The 12,708-nt window shown below is 44.4% G+C and overlaps 2 protein-coding genes across 11 annotated transcripts in view; both read left to right on the forward strand.

Moving 5' to 3' along the window:
• The window catches only part of LOC147011533 (protein LSM14 homolog B-like), a 31,875-nt gene extending 24,992 nt beyond the window's left edge, over nucleotides 1-6,883 (forward strand). For 2 of the 8 annotated variants that reach the window (XM_085857489.1, XM_085857492.1), the window contains exons 5-9: nucleotides 1,353-1,427; nucleotides 1,673-1,831; nucleotides 1,983-2,172; nucleotides 2,289-2,610; nucleotides 4,673-6,883. In XM_085857489.1, the coding sequence (XP_085713615.1) occupies nucleotides 1,353-1,427; nucleotides 1,673-1,831; nucleotides 1,983-2,172; nucleotides 2,289-2,610; nucleotides 4,673-4,696 (770 nt within the window). In that variant the 3' untranslated portion in view covers nucleotides 4,697-6,883. The other 6 variants (XM_085857490.1, XM_085857493.1, XM_085857495.1 and 3 more) reach the window with 6 other exon arrangements.
• Nucleotides 6,884-7,467: 584 nt separating this feature from the next.
• LOC147011534 (uncharacterized) lies at nucleotides 7,468-12,513 on the forward strand. 3 transcript variants are annotated; one of them, XM_085857498.1, is made up of 8 exons: nucleotides 7,468-7,771; nucleotides 8,470-8,546; nucleotides 10,272-10,356; nucleotides 10,513-10,579; nucleotides 10,717-10,920; nucleotides 11,051-11,125; nucleotides 11,289-11,872; nucleotides 11,991-12,513. In XM_085857498.1, the coding sequence occupies exons 1-8, from the start codon at nucleotides 7,703-7,705 to the stop codon at nucleotides 12,009-12,011; spliced, it is 1,182 nt and encodes a 393-aa protein (XP_085713624.1). In that variant the 5' UTR covers nucleotides 7,468-7,702; the 3' UTR covers nucleotides 12,012-12,513. The 3 variants fall into 3 exon arrangements, with proteins under 3 accessions (XP_085713624.1, XP_085713625.1, XP_085713627.1); XM_085857499.1 differs by having other exon boundaries at nucleotides 10,717-10,908; XM_085857501.1 differs by having other exon boundaries at nucleotides 7,501-7,747.
• Nucleotides 12,514-12,708: the final 195 nt, after the last annotated feature.

Consider the following 12,708-nt stretch of genomic DNA (forward strand, 5'->3'; position numbering starts at 1 on the left):
GTCCTGCCGTGGTCTGATGACTGGATGAGGGCTGCATCAACTCCGGATGCTCACCTGGGACGTCCCCGGGGAGACGTGGCAGAGCTATTGGCCTCTGTTGCATGGTCGAGCATCGCGCGGTGCCGAGGACAATATGAGACCGCGCGGTGCTCCTCAAAATAGTGGTGAATTGTAGCGATGCATAGGTACGAGGGGATGTGGGAATATTTTTTTCCCCGTGTGCGGGAGATGTTTGTGGTCAGTGGTGAAATTTGGTGGGTGAGGTGCCAGTTGGGAATTGGCGCGCAGATTTAAACGAAATAATGGCACGCGATTCCCGTGTGCGGGTTGTGCCGTGTGCTGCAGGGATTATCCAAGCTTTGGGAGGCATTGTGATGTGCTTATTATCAATTGCCTAATGAATGGTGTGTGTGCTTGCATGCTTGTTATGTACTATGGCTAAAAGGACAGGGTTAGAGTCGGGATCAGAGACATTTATTGGACTGAACTGCGAGACCCACGCAACGCACTTCCTCCTGTTAACCCACTAGACGTGAGGGGAGGACAAACGACACAAATACTAATGGAATAACTGCCTGGAGATCACTGTATGTTGGATGCCATTTCTTTTGAGGCATGCGGTTTTTGCAGAACCGTGCGTGCGTGCGCGTGCGATCGATCAAATAATTTATCTCACTAAAATAATTAATTCAATCTTATTTTATCAAATGCAATAGGAACTTGTTTTCATGAAAACCAACCAAATTTAAATAAAAGGTGATGATGGAGTCGAAAGGCATTCTCACAAGACCTGATCAAACAATCAGCCAAATATCTTGTTTAACATGATGTCAAAAAACCTTCTCGGCGCATTCCACAAAATCATCCCTTTCTGAACAAATTCGTGAAAATGTGGCCGAAATGAAAAGACATTGGAACCCATTTTAATTTGTACATTGCTTCCTGGAAAGGTGTACAAGACTACAGGGAAACTGAAATCATCAACTTTATGATATTCACTTGTACTAAAACCATTCTGTCCAACTCCAACCAACACATCCAGAATATGCAGCAACTGTGTACAATCATTACCATTCCTGTTTGCTATCAGGCTCTCTGGATAAATCTTGTGAAGCTGCCTATCAAAAAAATTATAGTTAACCACACAAATATCATTTATATAATAATAGTTTAGCTAATCTTCATATATATGTTTTTCTGCAAAAGTGAAAATTCACAGAAAATAGGAAAAATGTCTGCAACTCGGGGGCGAGTCGGTGCTATGAACTTTTGAGTTGAAACGTTTTTGGATAGAAACTGGCTGGAAGCTTCCTTGGGTGAAACTATTTAACTTTACCTGTGCATTGTGGCAGACACTAGCCGGCAGAACGACAAGCCTGCCCGGGAGAAGATAAATGATGAAAACAGACATCCCTCCAGGGCACAGGGTGAGGGAAGAAGGGAATTTGGTTGTGTTTGGGGAAAGGGCCTGGATTCGTATTGAGGAAGTGATGTTGCAAGTGCAGGCAGGTTCTCATGATTACCAATAAACTCTGTTTCCTGGTGATGTTTTCAGGAATTTGGGGCATGCTCTGGTAATTATTTTTGATCCTTGAAGTTCTGTAAAGACTCGTTTTGAACTTTGATCAAACTGCCGGTTATTGCTGTCCCATTTTCCCATTGTCCCATTCAGTCCCCAGGCGTGTCCGCTCCGGACAGCGTTCACGTGGGCGTCCGTCGGCTGAGAAGGATCCTGTCGTCTTCAAGGAGGACTTCGATTTCGAGTCTGCAAATGCTCAATTCAACAAAGAAGAACTTGAGAAAGAGCTACAGATGAAACTAAAAATCCAAGGTTTGTTGTGTAAGCTTCCAGCAGTGTGCATTAGATAGCACAGACTGTAGATGAGTAAGATTTGTCAGGGTGAGTGGGCCGTGTAATGTATTCTCTCACTCGAGCTCTTACTCTCTCTCTCTCTCTGATATTTCTGCCATTCTTTGTGCAGAAGAGGCACCAGCACAAGAATCTGACGCTTGTCCTGGTGCTCCACTGAATGCAGATGAGCCTGCAAAAGAAGTCAATGAAGGGAGTGATGTGCCACCTTCCGCTCAACCACTACCACCACGACCCACCAGCACGTACTATGACAAGTCAAAATCCTTCTTTGACAACATTTCATGTGAGGGATCTACCAGGTGAGAAGTTGTTTTGGCCCATCACAGTTGTGTTCGGCAGAGTTGCTGGTGTTGCACATCATAGAAGTTATTCGTGAATGCTTATTTTTTTTTTGGTTTTGTACTTTGTTTTTTAGCAGACGTAATCGAATATCCTGGGCTGAGGAACGTCGGATGAATGTGGAGACCTTTGGAGTGGCACCACGCCAAACCAGATCTTGGGGCGGATACAGGGGTCGCACTGGTTGGGGTAATCGTGGTGGCTGGGGCTCAGGTGGCCGGAATGGAGGTAACAACAGTGGGCGCAGCAACCATGGCTCGTGGCGAGGCCTTCAGCAAGGTGACGGTGCCATTGATCGTAATGGCGACACCAGAGGACAAAGGGGAAACACTGGAAATCAGGAAGGGGGCCGAGGTAGTCGAGGAAAGGGCAAGCTCTGGGTTGCTCCAAGTTCACCAGTAAGTTTTAATAATGCTTAAACTTCTTATGTTGAGTCTGGAAATCATTGATTTTGTGAGGGAGAGTTAAAGTTTGTCTATTTATTTATTTTAAAATGGTGATCTAAAGCTCATGGAGGAGCTTGTACATGTATCACTTTTAGGAATTCTTTCTTCTTCACCTTCTTATTCTTCTTCATCCTTACTTCTCCTTCGCTGGCTTCTTCGCCTTCTTCTTTGCCTTTGCCTTCTTCTTTGCCTTTGCCTTCTTTGCCTTTGCCTTTGCCTTCTTCTTTGCCTTCTTCTTTGCCTTTGCCTTTGCCTTCTTCTTTGCCTTCGCCTTCTTCTTCTTCTTCTTCGCCTCCTCCTCTTTCTTCTTCGCCTCCTCCTCCTTCTTCTTCGCCTCCTCCTCCTTCTTCTTCGCCTCCTCCTTCTTCTTCGCCTCCTCCTCCTTCTTCTTCGCCTCCTCCTCGTTCTTCTTCGCCTCCTCCTCCTTCTTCTTCGCCTCCTCCTCCTCCTTCTTCTTCTTCTTCTTCTTTTTCTTCGCCTCCTTCTTCCCCCTCTATTTTTTTTATGCCTCTGTTGACAGTCGGGGTAGACATTATGTTTTTGGGTTGTCTGTCCAGCTACCCTTGCATCCATGATAGGTTTTTGTTTCCGCGATAACTTGAGAACGGCTGAAGGGATCCAAGTCAAACTCGGTACAAATTTGTATAAGCAATATAAAGATAAACTGATAAGATTATGGGGTCAACAGATCGGAGGTAATGTTAGGGAAAATTCTGTTACTGTGCTAACTTGTGAACCAGTTCTGGGGTTTTGTCCGAACTTGGCATAGGTATACATTATGATGCAAAGAGGAACTGATTCGATTTTGACATCGAGAGGTCAAAGGCCAGAGGTCGTGTCTGGTAAAAATGTGATGCTTGAGAACAGCTGAAGGGATTTAAATCAAACTTGGTACAAGCATGTGTAAACCTCCATCAATGTGTCCACCCATGACAGATTATTTGTTACTCGAAGGTCAAGGGTCAGAGGTCACATTAAAACTCCTGCTAATGTGATCCCATTGGCTATCGGATTTGAACTGAACTAAGTACTTGGACCATGATACATATGTGCAGATTTGATATTGAGGTCAAATGATCTTAATGTTTTTGGTAAAAGTTAGAGTGGGCAGAGGCATATTGGTCGATGTTGCGACATAAAATTGTGTTTAGTTTTCTTCTTCCTTTTTATTTGTCTTTTTTTTTTCTTTCTTCTACTCTTCCTAATCCTCTTTATTTTTACCCAATGCGTGCGAAATGAAAAGTGAGGTTAAGCAATTGTTTCACTTTGTCTGTCTGTCTGTCCACAAATGTCAATTTATGATTGAGGAACAACTTGATTTCAATTGAGTGTTATATTTTGAGCATGAATCGGAAACGAATCTGTCGTTTAACAGTACTTTGGCTCTGAATGTGTCTCAATCGCACATGTGTAGAGAGGAGCGAGATAATTTTTTTTACTCTGTCTGCCTGGCAGTCAAGTAAACTCAAAACTCATTCCAAACAGGAAACTTACTGTTTTAAGGATGTCATAAAGGACACAAACAAGAGGCATGAATAACGTAACATGTTAGGTTGATGTAAGAGACACCAGCGGTAAACCTCTGAAAGTTTTTTTTTATTTATTTTTTTTTTTGTTCAACCGTTAAAGTCTTTATTTTATTTCAACTGAATGATGCACAAATCGCCCTTTTTGGCACTTTCAAAACCCTTCAGTTTAGCAGACCTTTACAAAATATTACTGCATTTTGCGTTATTACGACCAATATATTTGCCACTCAAAGACTCTATCCACGTCCTTGTTTCTGAAGACTGCTCGGGGTAAGGTGTTTTATGAATTCTCTAGTTCTTTGTCTTTCTTTCTGCTCTTGCTATTTATTTCCTTTTCTCCTATTTCTGTTGTTCTCCTCTTTTTTTTCTCTCTTTCTTCTTCTCTTTCTTTCAATCTCGCCGATGTTTGAATGCTTCCCTTTCTTTTGGTGATTCGTTCTGTACTGCCTGTTCCCCACCCTTCCCCCACCCCATTATCCATGTAGGCCACTGCTGGAGTCGCATCGTAAGTTACCTCCGACTGCTTTCCATTCATCCTTCGTTTCCCCCCAGTCGGCCCACATTTGATATGCATGGAGTCAAACCGCACCGGATGGAAGCAACTGTTTTCCAGGACCTCTCAGCAGTGAGCCATGATGGAGGAATCTCGCACTACTTGCGTTTGTTGCGCATCTGTTATGTTAATATATATTTTTAAATTATCTGAAGGCTTTGGAACGCGTGTGTGTGTGTGTGCGTGTGCGGTCTTTGTTTAATGTAATTGTCACTGACCTTTTGTTGTATTTTAAGTGCGATGCCAACTTTGTGACTCTCAATTTTGTAAAACAGGTGCACAGTCAGGGTTTCACTCCTCCTTCCGGTCAAGGGCCATTTTGGCTTGCCTTACAACCCTGAGATCCCAACATTTTTTTGATATCGATTGCGTAACATTAGTTTTGGTTTTTTTTCTCTCTGCTTGTTCGGCAGTGATTTTGATTTTAAAACTTTTGTTGGTAATTGACCCATTTGGAATGAAAGAAAGGGGAGGGGTGTGAAAAAAAAGAAAAAATAATCAGTCAGCATTTGCTGTTGTCAAACCCTCAATAATAATAATAATAATAATGATTATTATTTTTCTCCCACCCCCTCCCCACCCAATGAATATTTTGACCACCTGCACCACATCATGCCTTAACCAACGACTCCACTCATAAATGAAACTCCACACCGAGTCGGCTGAAGGGTGGTGAAACGAACAGTGTGAAAGCCATTGTACCTTGTGTGGAATTGCATATGCATTGGAGTCATCTTGTTCATGGTGTGGTTAGCAATGCATGTTCTGTAAGTGGTTATGATGCTGAGAGGCAAAAAAAAAACTGGGGGAAAAAAGACAACAACAAAGGTTCAACTTTCAACGACTTGTTCTGACTGATGAGAGAGAGTGTGCGAGTGTGAGTGTACAGGCCAATTTGAGCTCGTCTATGCTGCTGGCATTTTGAAACTGTGATTTGTTCAACAACGGCTTCATGTAGCATTATGTAAAACACTCTTGCATAACTTTAAACCTTAAAAAAAAATGTTTATTTTTTTTTTTTTTTTGGACTTGCATTACCAGCAGCCATTTTCTATTTATCCTTTCCATCTTCCTAAAGCATGTTGTGAATGATTTGAAATTGTGCTCGGCATCAGATCCGTTTCAAGGGGGAAAGGCTTCAATTTGTGCACACAACAACAACACTAACCCATTCTTCATGTGTTTTTTATTTCTGGTTCGCAAGATAATTATATTTTTAATTGAAAGAGCTCTTTCCATTTGAGTGTGTTTTCAGTAAGATGGATCCTAACCTGTCTTACAATTTGGAATGCTTTTCTCTTAGGGTGAATGACTTGCAAGTGTAGAAACTTGCAAATGCAGACGTAGCTTTATTTTCTTCCATTGATCTTGCACCACCACAAATGCCAGTTCTGATTAAGACGAACAACAACATGCAGATGTGCAGGCTGTTGTTTGTGTGAGATGAGGGAGACTAAGGCTCCACATCATAATCGCCTCTCCAACTTCAAGCAACCTCTTCACCTGTGGGTCCAATTCCAGAGGAAGCGGTTTGTGCCGAAGCTTTTGAGGATTTATTTATTTATTTTTTGCTGCCTTTGAAAACGGTGGGGAAGGATAGTTTTTAGGTGAAATGTGAGACCAGTTTGAACTGGTTACTTCTGGCTCGTCATGGAATACTTTTCACTTTATTGTGTTTTGTCTTCTTTTATTTGTTTGTTTCTTCCTTTTAGTTTGCAACAGAGGAGCTGTGCTGCCTTGTCGACCCAGACTGTTACAGTAAAGGCCAATAGAGCCATTTAAGATGTTTCTCATTCTGATTTGATCAGACAGGACCGATGAGCATAGAATTCTCGCACATTTTTTACTGTTCCTCCAGCGAGAGAATGGAAGAGCCTCGAGTACGGGAATATGAATGGAATTTGTTACGTTTACCAGCGCTTTTACTGAGGTTGTTTTGATTCAATCTCCCCCTCCCCTTTGGCGTTTTATCAAAACCCTGTAACTGTGAGTTGAGTGAAGTTCTCATGCTGCCTTCTCGATTTTAGGCGAATGGAGTTTCCTCAGTGTTGTTTCAAAATGTAGTTTTTGGAGGTGGTTCTCAAACTTCCCGTGTAGCCGTCGTTGATCGGAAACTCATCAATAAAGTCTCTGATGGTTGCAACGGTGCTGTTGTCCTGATTTTTGCTTTGAATAGTTTCCATATTTTGCTCAAAAAGAGGGGGGAGAAAGTGTTCCTAAATTGCCATTGCCTCTCCCTCTCTTCCACCCCCAACTTCTTACACAATGAGCCTTCACGTGGGGTTGCAAACATGGTTGGAAGAGAAACGTGATTGTGGTGAGGGGTGCAAGTCGAGCATAATATTCTCTCTTTTGCCTCCAGCCAGTGGTTCTCTCTCTATCTCTCTCGAGTGCAGCCTATGGCTGTTGGTTGGGATGCCGCTGATGCAGTCCCCCCCTTCCCAGTACACTGGTGCTCATTTTGTCGACCTCAGAAGGATGACAGGCTGAGTCAACCTGCTGGTGTATTTTAATTCAGCGGCCAACGGGGCTTGAACTCAGGACCCGCGGATCCCAAGCCGCCACCCTAACCACTAAGCCAACACCAGTCTTGGTGCAGTACTGTGATATTAATTTTATCCACGTGCTTTCGAATTGAACACCATTTGTGAACAAATCGTGATTTAAATTTTGTACAGCGAGCGTCGGCCATGGTGTTATCGTTAGCGGCGGAGCTCACTACCTCGACGAGTTTGTGAGATTGCACTCATTTTGCTTTTCGGAAAACGTTTCCTGTCATTCGGTGTTAACACTCGAGTTACAAAAATTCCAAGCCATTGACACGCCATTGGATGAAAAAAAGGAAAAGCTTTCTTTTCACCCCCACCCCCTTGAATTGAAGAGAAACGAAGGCGAACCGGACGCATCTGCTCCCGGCAGAACGTTGTTGCTCCACGTTTGGATTGCGGACTCCGGCAACGCGATGTCTTTGGCTTTCGTGAACCAGCGGCAACGAGGAAAGGCTGAGGTGAATCAGGGAATCATCCAGAAGGTAGGCTTGGAGGGGAGGAGGAGGGGGGGGGTCCTACAGACTTCAATTAAGGCGCCTTTTCTTTAGCTTCCCATTTCCCACTCCGTCCCTCGATTCTTCCTATAAATCGTGTGGTGACGAATTCTAGTCGAGGGCGGGCCGCACTTAGGCCTCAGGCGAGTCTGCCGACCCCGTTCTCGGCCGGCTCTGATATTTGGCGCCACAAAGACGATTAAAATCGTTTTCTTTTTAATAAAAGGTTTTTTTTGTTTTTGTTTTTAACCCAAATTCCTCTGTACATTTTCACGAGCTTGTGTTGTATATTCTGTTCGTATGAAACGGCTCCCAAAGGCGCGTCATCGATGGCCACGTCTGTAAGATGAGGTTATTGTGTGTTTGTGCGTTTGAAATAACGTTAAACAAGCTCCCGGGAAGCGACCAAGTTCTTCGGCTGGAAAAAAAAAACCATGCGTTTCGTTATCGTGACGTAGACCCCGATGACGTCACGCATTACCTCGTCCGTGTGTGTGTGTGTGTGTGTGTGTGTGTGTGTGTGTGTGTGTGTGTGTGTGTGTGTGTGTGTGTGTGTGTGTGTGTGTGCGCGTGTGCGTGTGTGTGTGCGTCCGTCCAAGAAGTTTATAAACGTCATTCTGTGCGTAAGAAATGATTTTTTCCAAAATCAATGTCTGTTTAAACCTTTTTTTAAAATTGCCTTTCAGATGCTGGACGAGAATAACCAACTGATCCAGTGCATCATGGAATATCAGAGTCGTGGAAAGGCCTCGGAATGCGCCCAGTATGTGCTTCGTTCCCATTTTGTACCGCAATGCACCCAAGACTCGGAGCGTCGCTAACTCTCGTTGAGTTTGCCGCAGAATGCTGTTGGTGTGGAGAGACGATGCAAAATTTCCCCATTCGAAGGTCACGTGGTCCTCGCAATGAGGAGGAGGAGGAGGAGGAGAAGAATAAGAATAAGAACTTTTGTCGTTGTAGGAAAATTTGAGTTTGGGTCATTTTGATGTTGTTGGCATGATGGTAAAGCTATCCTGATGTGTTGAATTAATGTGGAGTTATTGTGCAGGTCTGATTTGGTCAAATGGCCGACAACTGCATTTAAAGTTCCTCGTATATCCTGCTTTTTATGCCTGGTGTTGGCTTAATGGTGAGGGTGGCGTGTTTGGGATCTGAGGGTCCTGAGTTCAAATCCCACTCCGCTGTTCAATTAATACCAGGTGGGGTTGACTCTGCCTGTCATCCTTCCAAGGTTGGCAAAATGAGTGCCAGCATGCTGGTATACTGTGTCGGAGTGGCGACCCATCCAAGATTGTGCACAATAGCCAAGGAGACTGCTTAGGTAGCACCAATGCTCTGCATAGGGTATGGCCTCAATGGATGGATAAGCCTGGTGTTGGCTTAGTGGTTAGGGTGGCGGCTTGGGATCCTCGGGTCCTGAGTTCAAGCCCCGTTGGCCGCTGAATTAATACACCAGGAGGTTGACTCAGCCTGTCATCCTTCCGAGGTCGGCAAAATGAGCACCAGTATAATGGTAAGGGGGACACTGCATCAGCGGCATAGCCGCGTCCCAACCAATGATACAACCAGCAGCCACAGGCTGCACTCGATAGAGAGAATGGATGGATGGATATCCTGCTTTGGCAGCTTCTCGAGGACACAACCAAAGCATGCCGAACACTGGTTATAGTTGTTCAAGTCTGGTAAAGAGTTAGGTTCGCCGAGTCACTTGCTTGGTATCCGAGGAAGTGGAATATATAATTGAACTCAGATGGAGGATACAGCTTCAGGACTTGATTTGAAGTGATGGATGTAGGAATAATCTTTGTGGTTAGGCCTTTCTTCAAAAGTGCCCTTTCTTTCTGGAATTCTTGAGATGTTCAGAATCCAAGTTTGGAATTCTTTTTCTAGATCTCCAAGGCTCTGTGAGTTGTCTCTCGACTTTGCTTCCCATAGTGCTAAACATCCTCTTTATCAACCTTCAGTTGATGAAATCTGATATATTTTTTTCCCTAGTGACACAGACAGACCAATTACAAGAGACTTCTTTCTTGCTTTCTTTCTTGTAAAGTGAATGGCAACTATCTTGATATTTTTCAATTGGACCTTTATTCATTCAGAAAGCTGAAGTCAGGATTTGAAGTGTTTCCTCTGAAGATATATCGGAATGGCCCACCGGAACACACCGGAATGTTCACAAGGGTCAGTGTTTCGGTACCCAAGCATACCTTTAGTGTCGTTAGTGATATTTCTATTAGATGTTGAGGATCGACGAACCATCTTCACACTGATTTGTCAAAGTAGGGAGGGCTTAGCGAAAAATTGATAAAAAAAAAATCTCGGGTCACAATTGATGACGGTGCCCATATCAACGGTGATGAGATGAGTATAAAATAGAACTCTATGAATGCCTTACATTTGCTTATCATTATTTCTGATTAATGTTTTGCCTGAAAAAGGGCCCTTTTCCTGTTTGTTAATGTGGATGTTTCACACCTGTTCACATAAGGTACCAGCAGATTCTGCACCGAAACCTTGTGTACCTAGCGACCATTGCAGACTCTAACCAGAGCACACACATACCGGCCGACACCGTGAGTTGGTGGAAATATCTTTGGTTACCGTTCGCATCTCATGTCCCTCTTTACCTGCACATCTCATTTTGAGAGGATGCATTTATATTGGCCTTTACCTCGTGTTCATAAGTGTATGTTAATGCTCTGGACTTTATTCCTGTTTCTTTGACCTAGGCTGGAGGCCCAGATGGAGTTCGAGGGCCTATGCCTACAGGCAATATGGCACGGGTTCCTCACGCAGGTAGAATGCACTTTGGTTAGGATGGATGCAAAGGAGGAGAAATTATTTGATTGAAATCAAAAGAAAGCTTGAATGATTCAAGATCTAATGAAAGCTCGTGTGCGATGACGTTAAGCTTTGGACCAATTTTCCAACAGGTTACGTCCAGCATCCTGCTGGACAGCCACCTCCCTCCTTCCAGCATCCACAGGGCATGTCGACTGGGCCAGTTAGCCATGGTGCAAGTAACCAAGGCAACATACTTATTGGTAATCATGGTGGACATGGAAACCAGCCTGTGGGACCACAGGCAGATGGCATGGCAGTACCAATGATCGCATACAACCAAGGTGGGCAACATGGTAGGTTTTTCATGAAAAGAGGTGAATGGAGAAGGAGTTAACCAGTGAATGCTCATCAAGGTGTGGATGTTGATTTTTTTTTTTGTTGTTGTTTGCATGCATGACTGTACACGTGTGGCTGTGTGTTCAGGGAAGGGTGGCTATGGACCAGGTGGATTTCCCGGACATGGTATGACTTCACAGCACTTCGTCCCTCATGGATATGGTAGGTCTGTCGAACAGTCATTATTTGGCCTTGCTGTTGCCAGTAGGCAGAACTTTAAGTAATAAACCTGTTTCCATGTAAGTACAGCTGGTGATGATTTTAATTGTGTTCAATGTGCTTTGGGATCTTGTTTGACTTTTTCTTTGTCCTCCCTGTGTGCCAGGTGGTTCTCAGCAGTCTGGAGGTTATCATTATAGCAGTTACCCCCAGGGAAACCCACAGGCCCCTGGGTACCCTCAAGGCAATCCCCAGCCTGGTAGCTTCCCCCAAGGCAGTGGACAAATGGGTAGTTACCCTCAGGGTAACCCACAGGGTGAGGGCTATGGGCAGGGGACACCACCAATGGGTACATACTCCCAAGGAAATATGCAAACACCAGGCTATGGACAAGGTGGAGCACCACCACCAGGATTCCCCCAAAACTCTGGCTACCCCCAAGCTAATGCTCAGGGCCACATGTATGCACAGGGTGCAGGTTTTGCTCAAGGCTCAGGTTATCCTCAGGGCAACCCCCAGACAGTAAATTACCCTCAGGGTAACCCCCAAGCAGCAAACTACCAACAAGGCAATTCACAGGCAGCGAGTTATGTGCAGGGTGGGAGCAGTGGGCAAAGTGGTGCTTATCCAAGTGGTAATCCTCAGCAAGGGGGTTATGGAACATATGCTCCTTCGGCAGCGCCACCACAACCACCGCCTGTCAGTGTTGCAAGCAACCAAGAACAGCCAATGAATTATGCTTATGAGCAGGTAAAGTTGGATGAGGGTTTTTGCGGATTGATTCAGTGATAAGTTGTTCTGCTTTAATTTGAAACTGTTTTGTTAAGTTACAAATTTACTCTTTGTTTTCTACCTGTTCCTTCCCCAGGGGCAGTTTGGGATGCAGTAAAGTGGACTCCATTCCACCCCCCTCCCCTCCCCATCCCCTAATCCACTGTGCCTCTTTGTTTTATTTTGTTACATTTACTCTCCGCATACTTTTAAACAAAAAACATTTTTCACATTGCAGATAAAAAAGGAAGACTCGTTTGTGTAGGGTGCATGAATATAGTGGTGCTAGATCCAATTTTTCATCTGGTATTAACAGCACACACCATTTCCTTTGAGACCATGGCACAGCCTGACATGACATGACCCTTGATGTCAGTGTACCGCATAGAGTCCAGTTATATGATGGACTGAAGCACCACAATAAGGCTGTTCTCTCTCCTTCCTTGCCACACTGACCGGGTTTACAGGTCGGGTGGCCGGGGAAGGTTCCGTCTGTCGCTGTGCGACAAAATGCCATTAGGGCCAGTGGGGTCCAGAGTAGGGAGCAGTGTGCATGCCGAGTGGGGGCTGTTTGGGTGTGCAGCTCAGTAATACACGGTTTCGGTGGAAACCATACAATATGTGAGTTTTGTGTTTTTGTCATGGTGGGTAAGCCAATTCTCCTTTGCACTATGTTGCTCGTGTGGATTATTTTCACTGCACTAAGTTAAAGCTAGTGTTCTGCAGTTTGAATTTGTTCATTGTTGCATAACTGGGAGCCACCTCCCCCTTGTAGTACAGGGTGTCCATAAATTCCATGTACAATTCTGAACTTT

The sequence above is a fragment of the Eptatretus burgeri genome, chromosome 15 (genome assembly GCF_056783735.1).
Source record: "Eptatretus burgeri isolate ZD-2024b chromosome 15, Ebu_testis_v1, whole genome shotgun sequence".
Taxonomy (NCBI): Eukaryota; Metazoa; Chordata; class Myxini; order Myxiniformes; family Myxinidae; genus Eptatretus; species Eptatretus burgeri.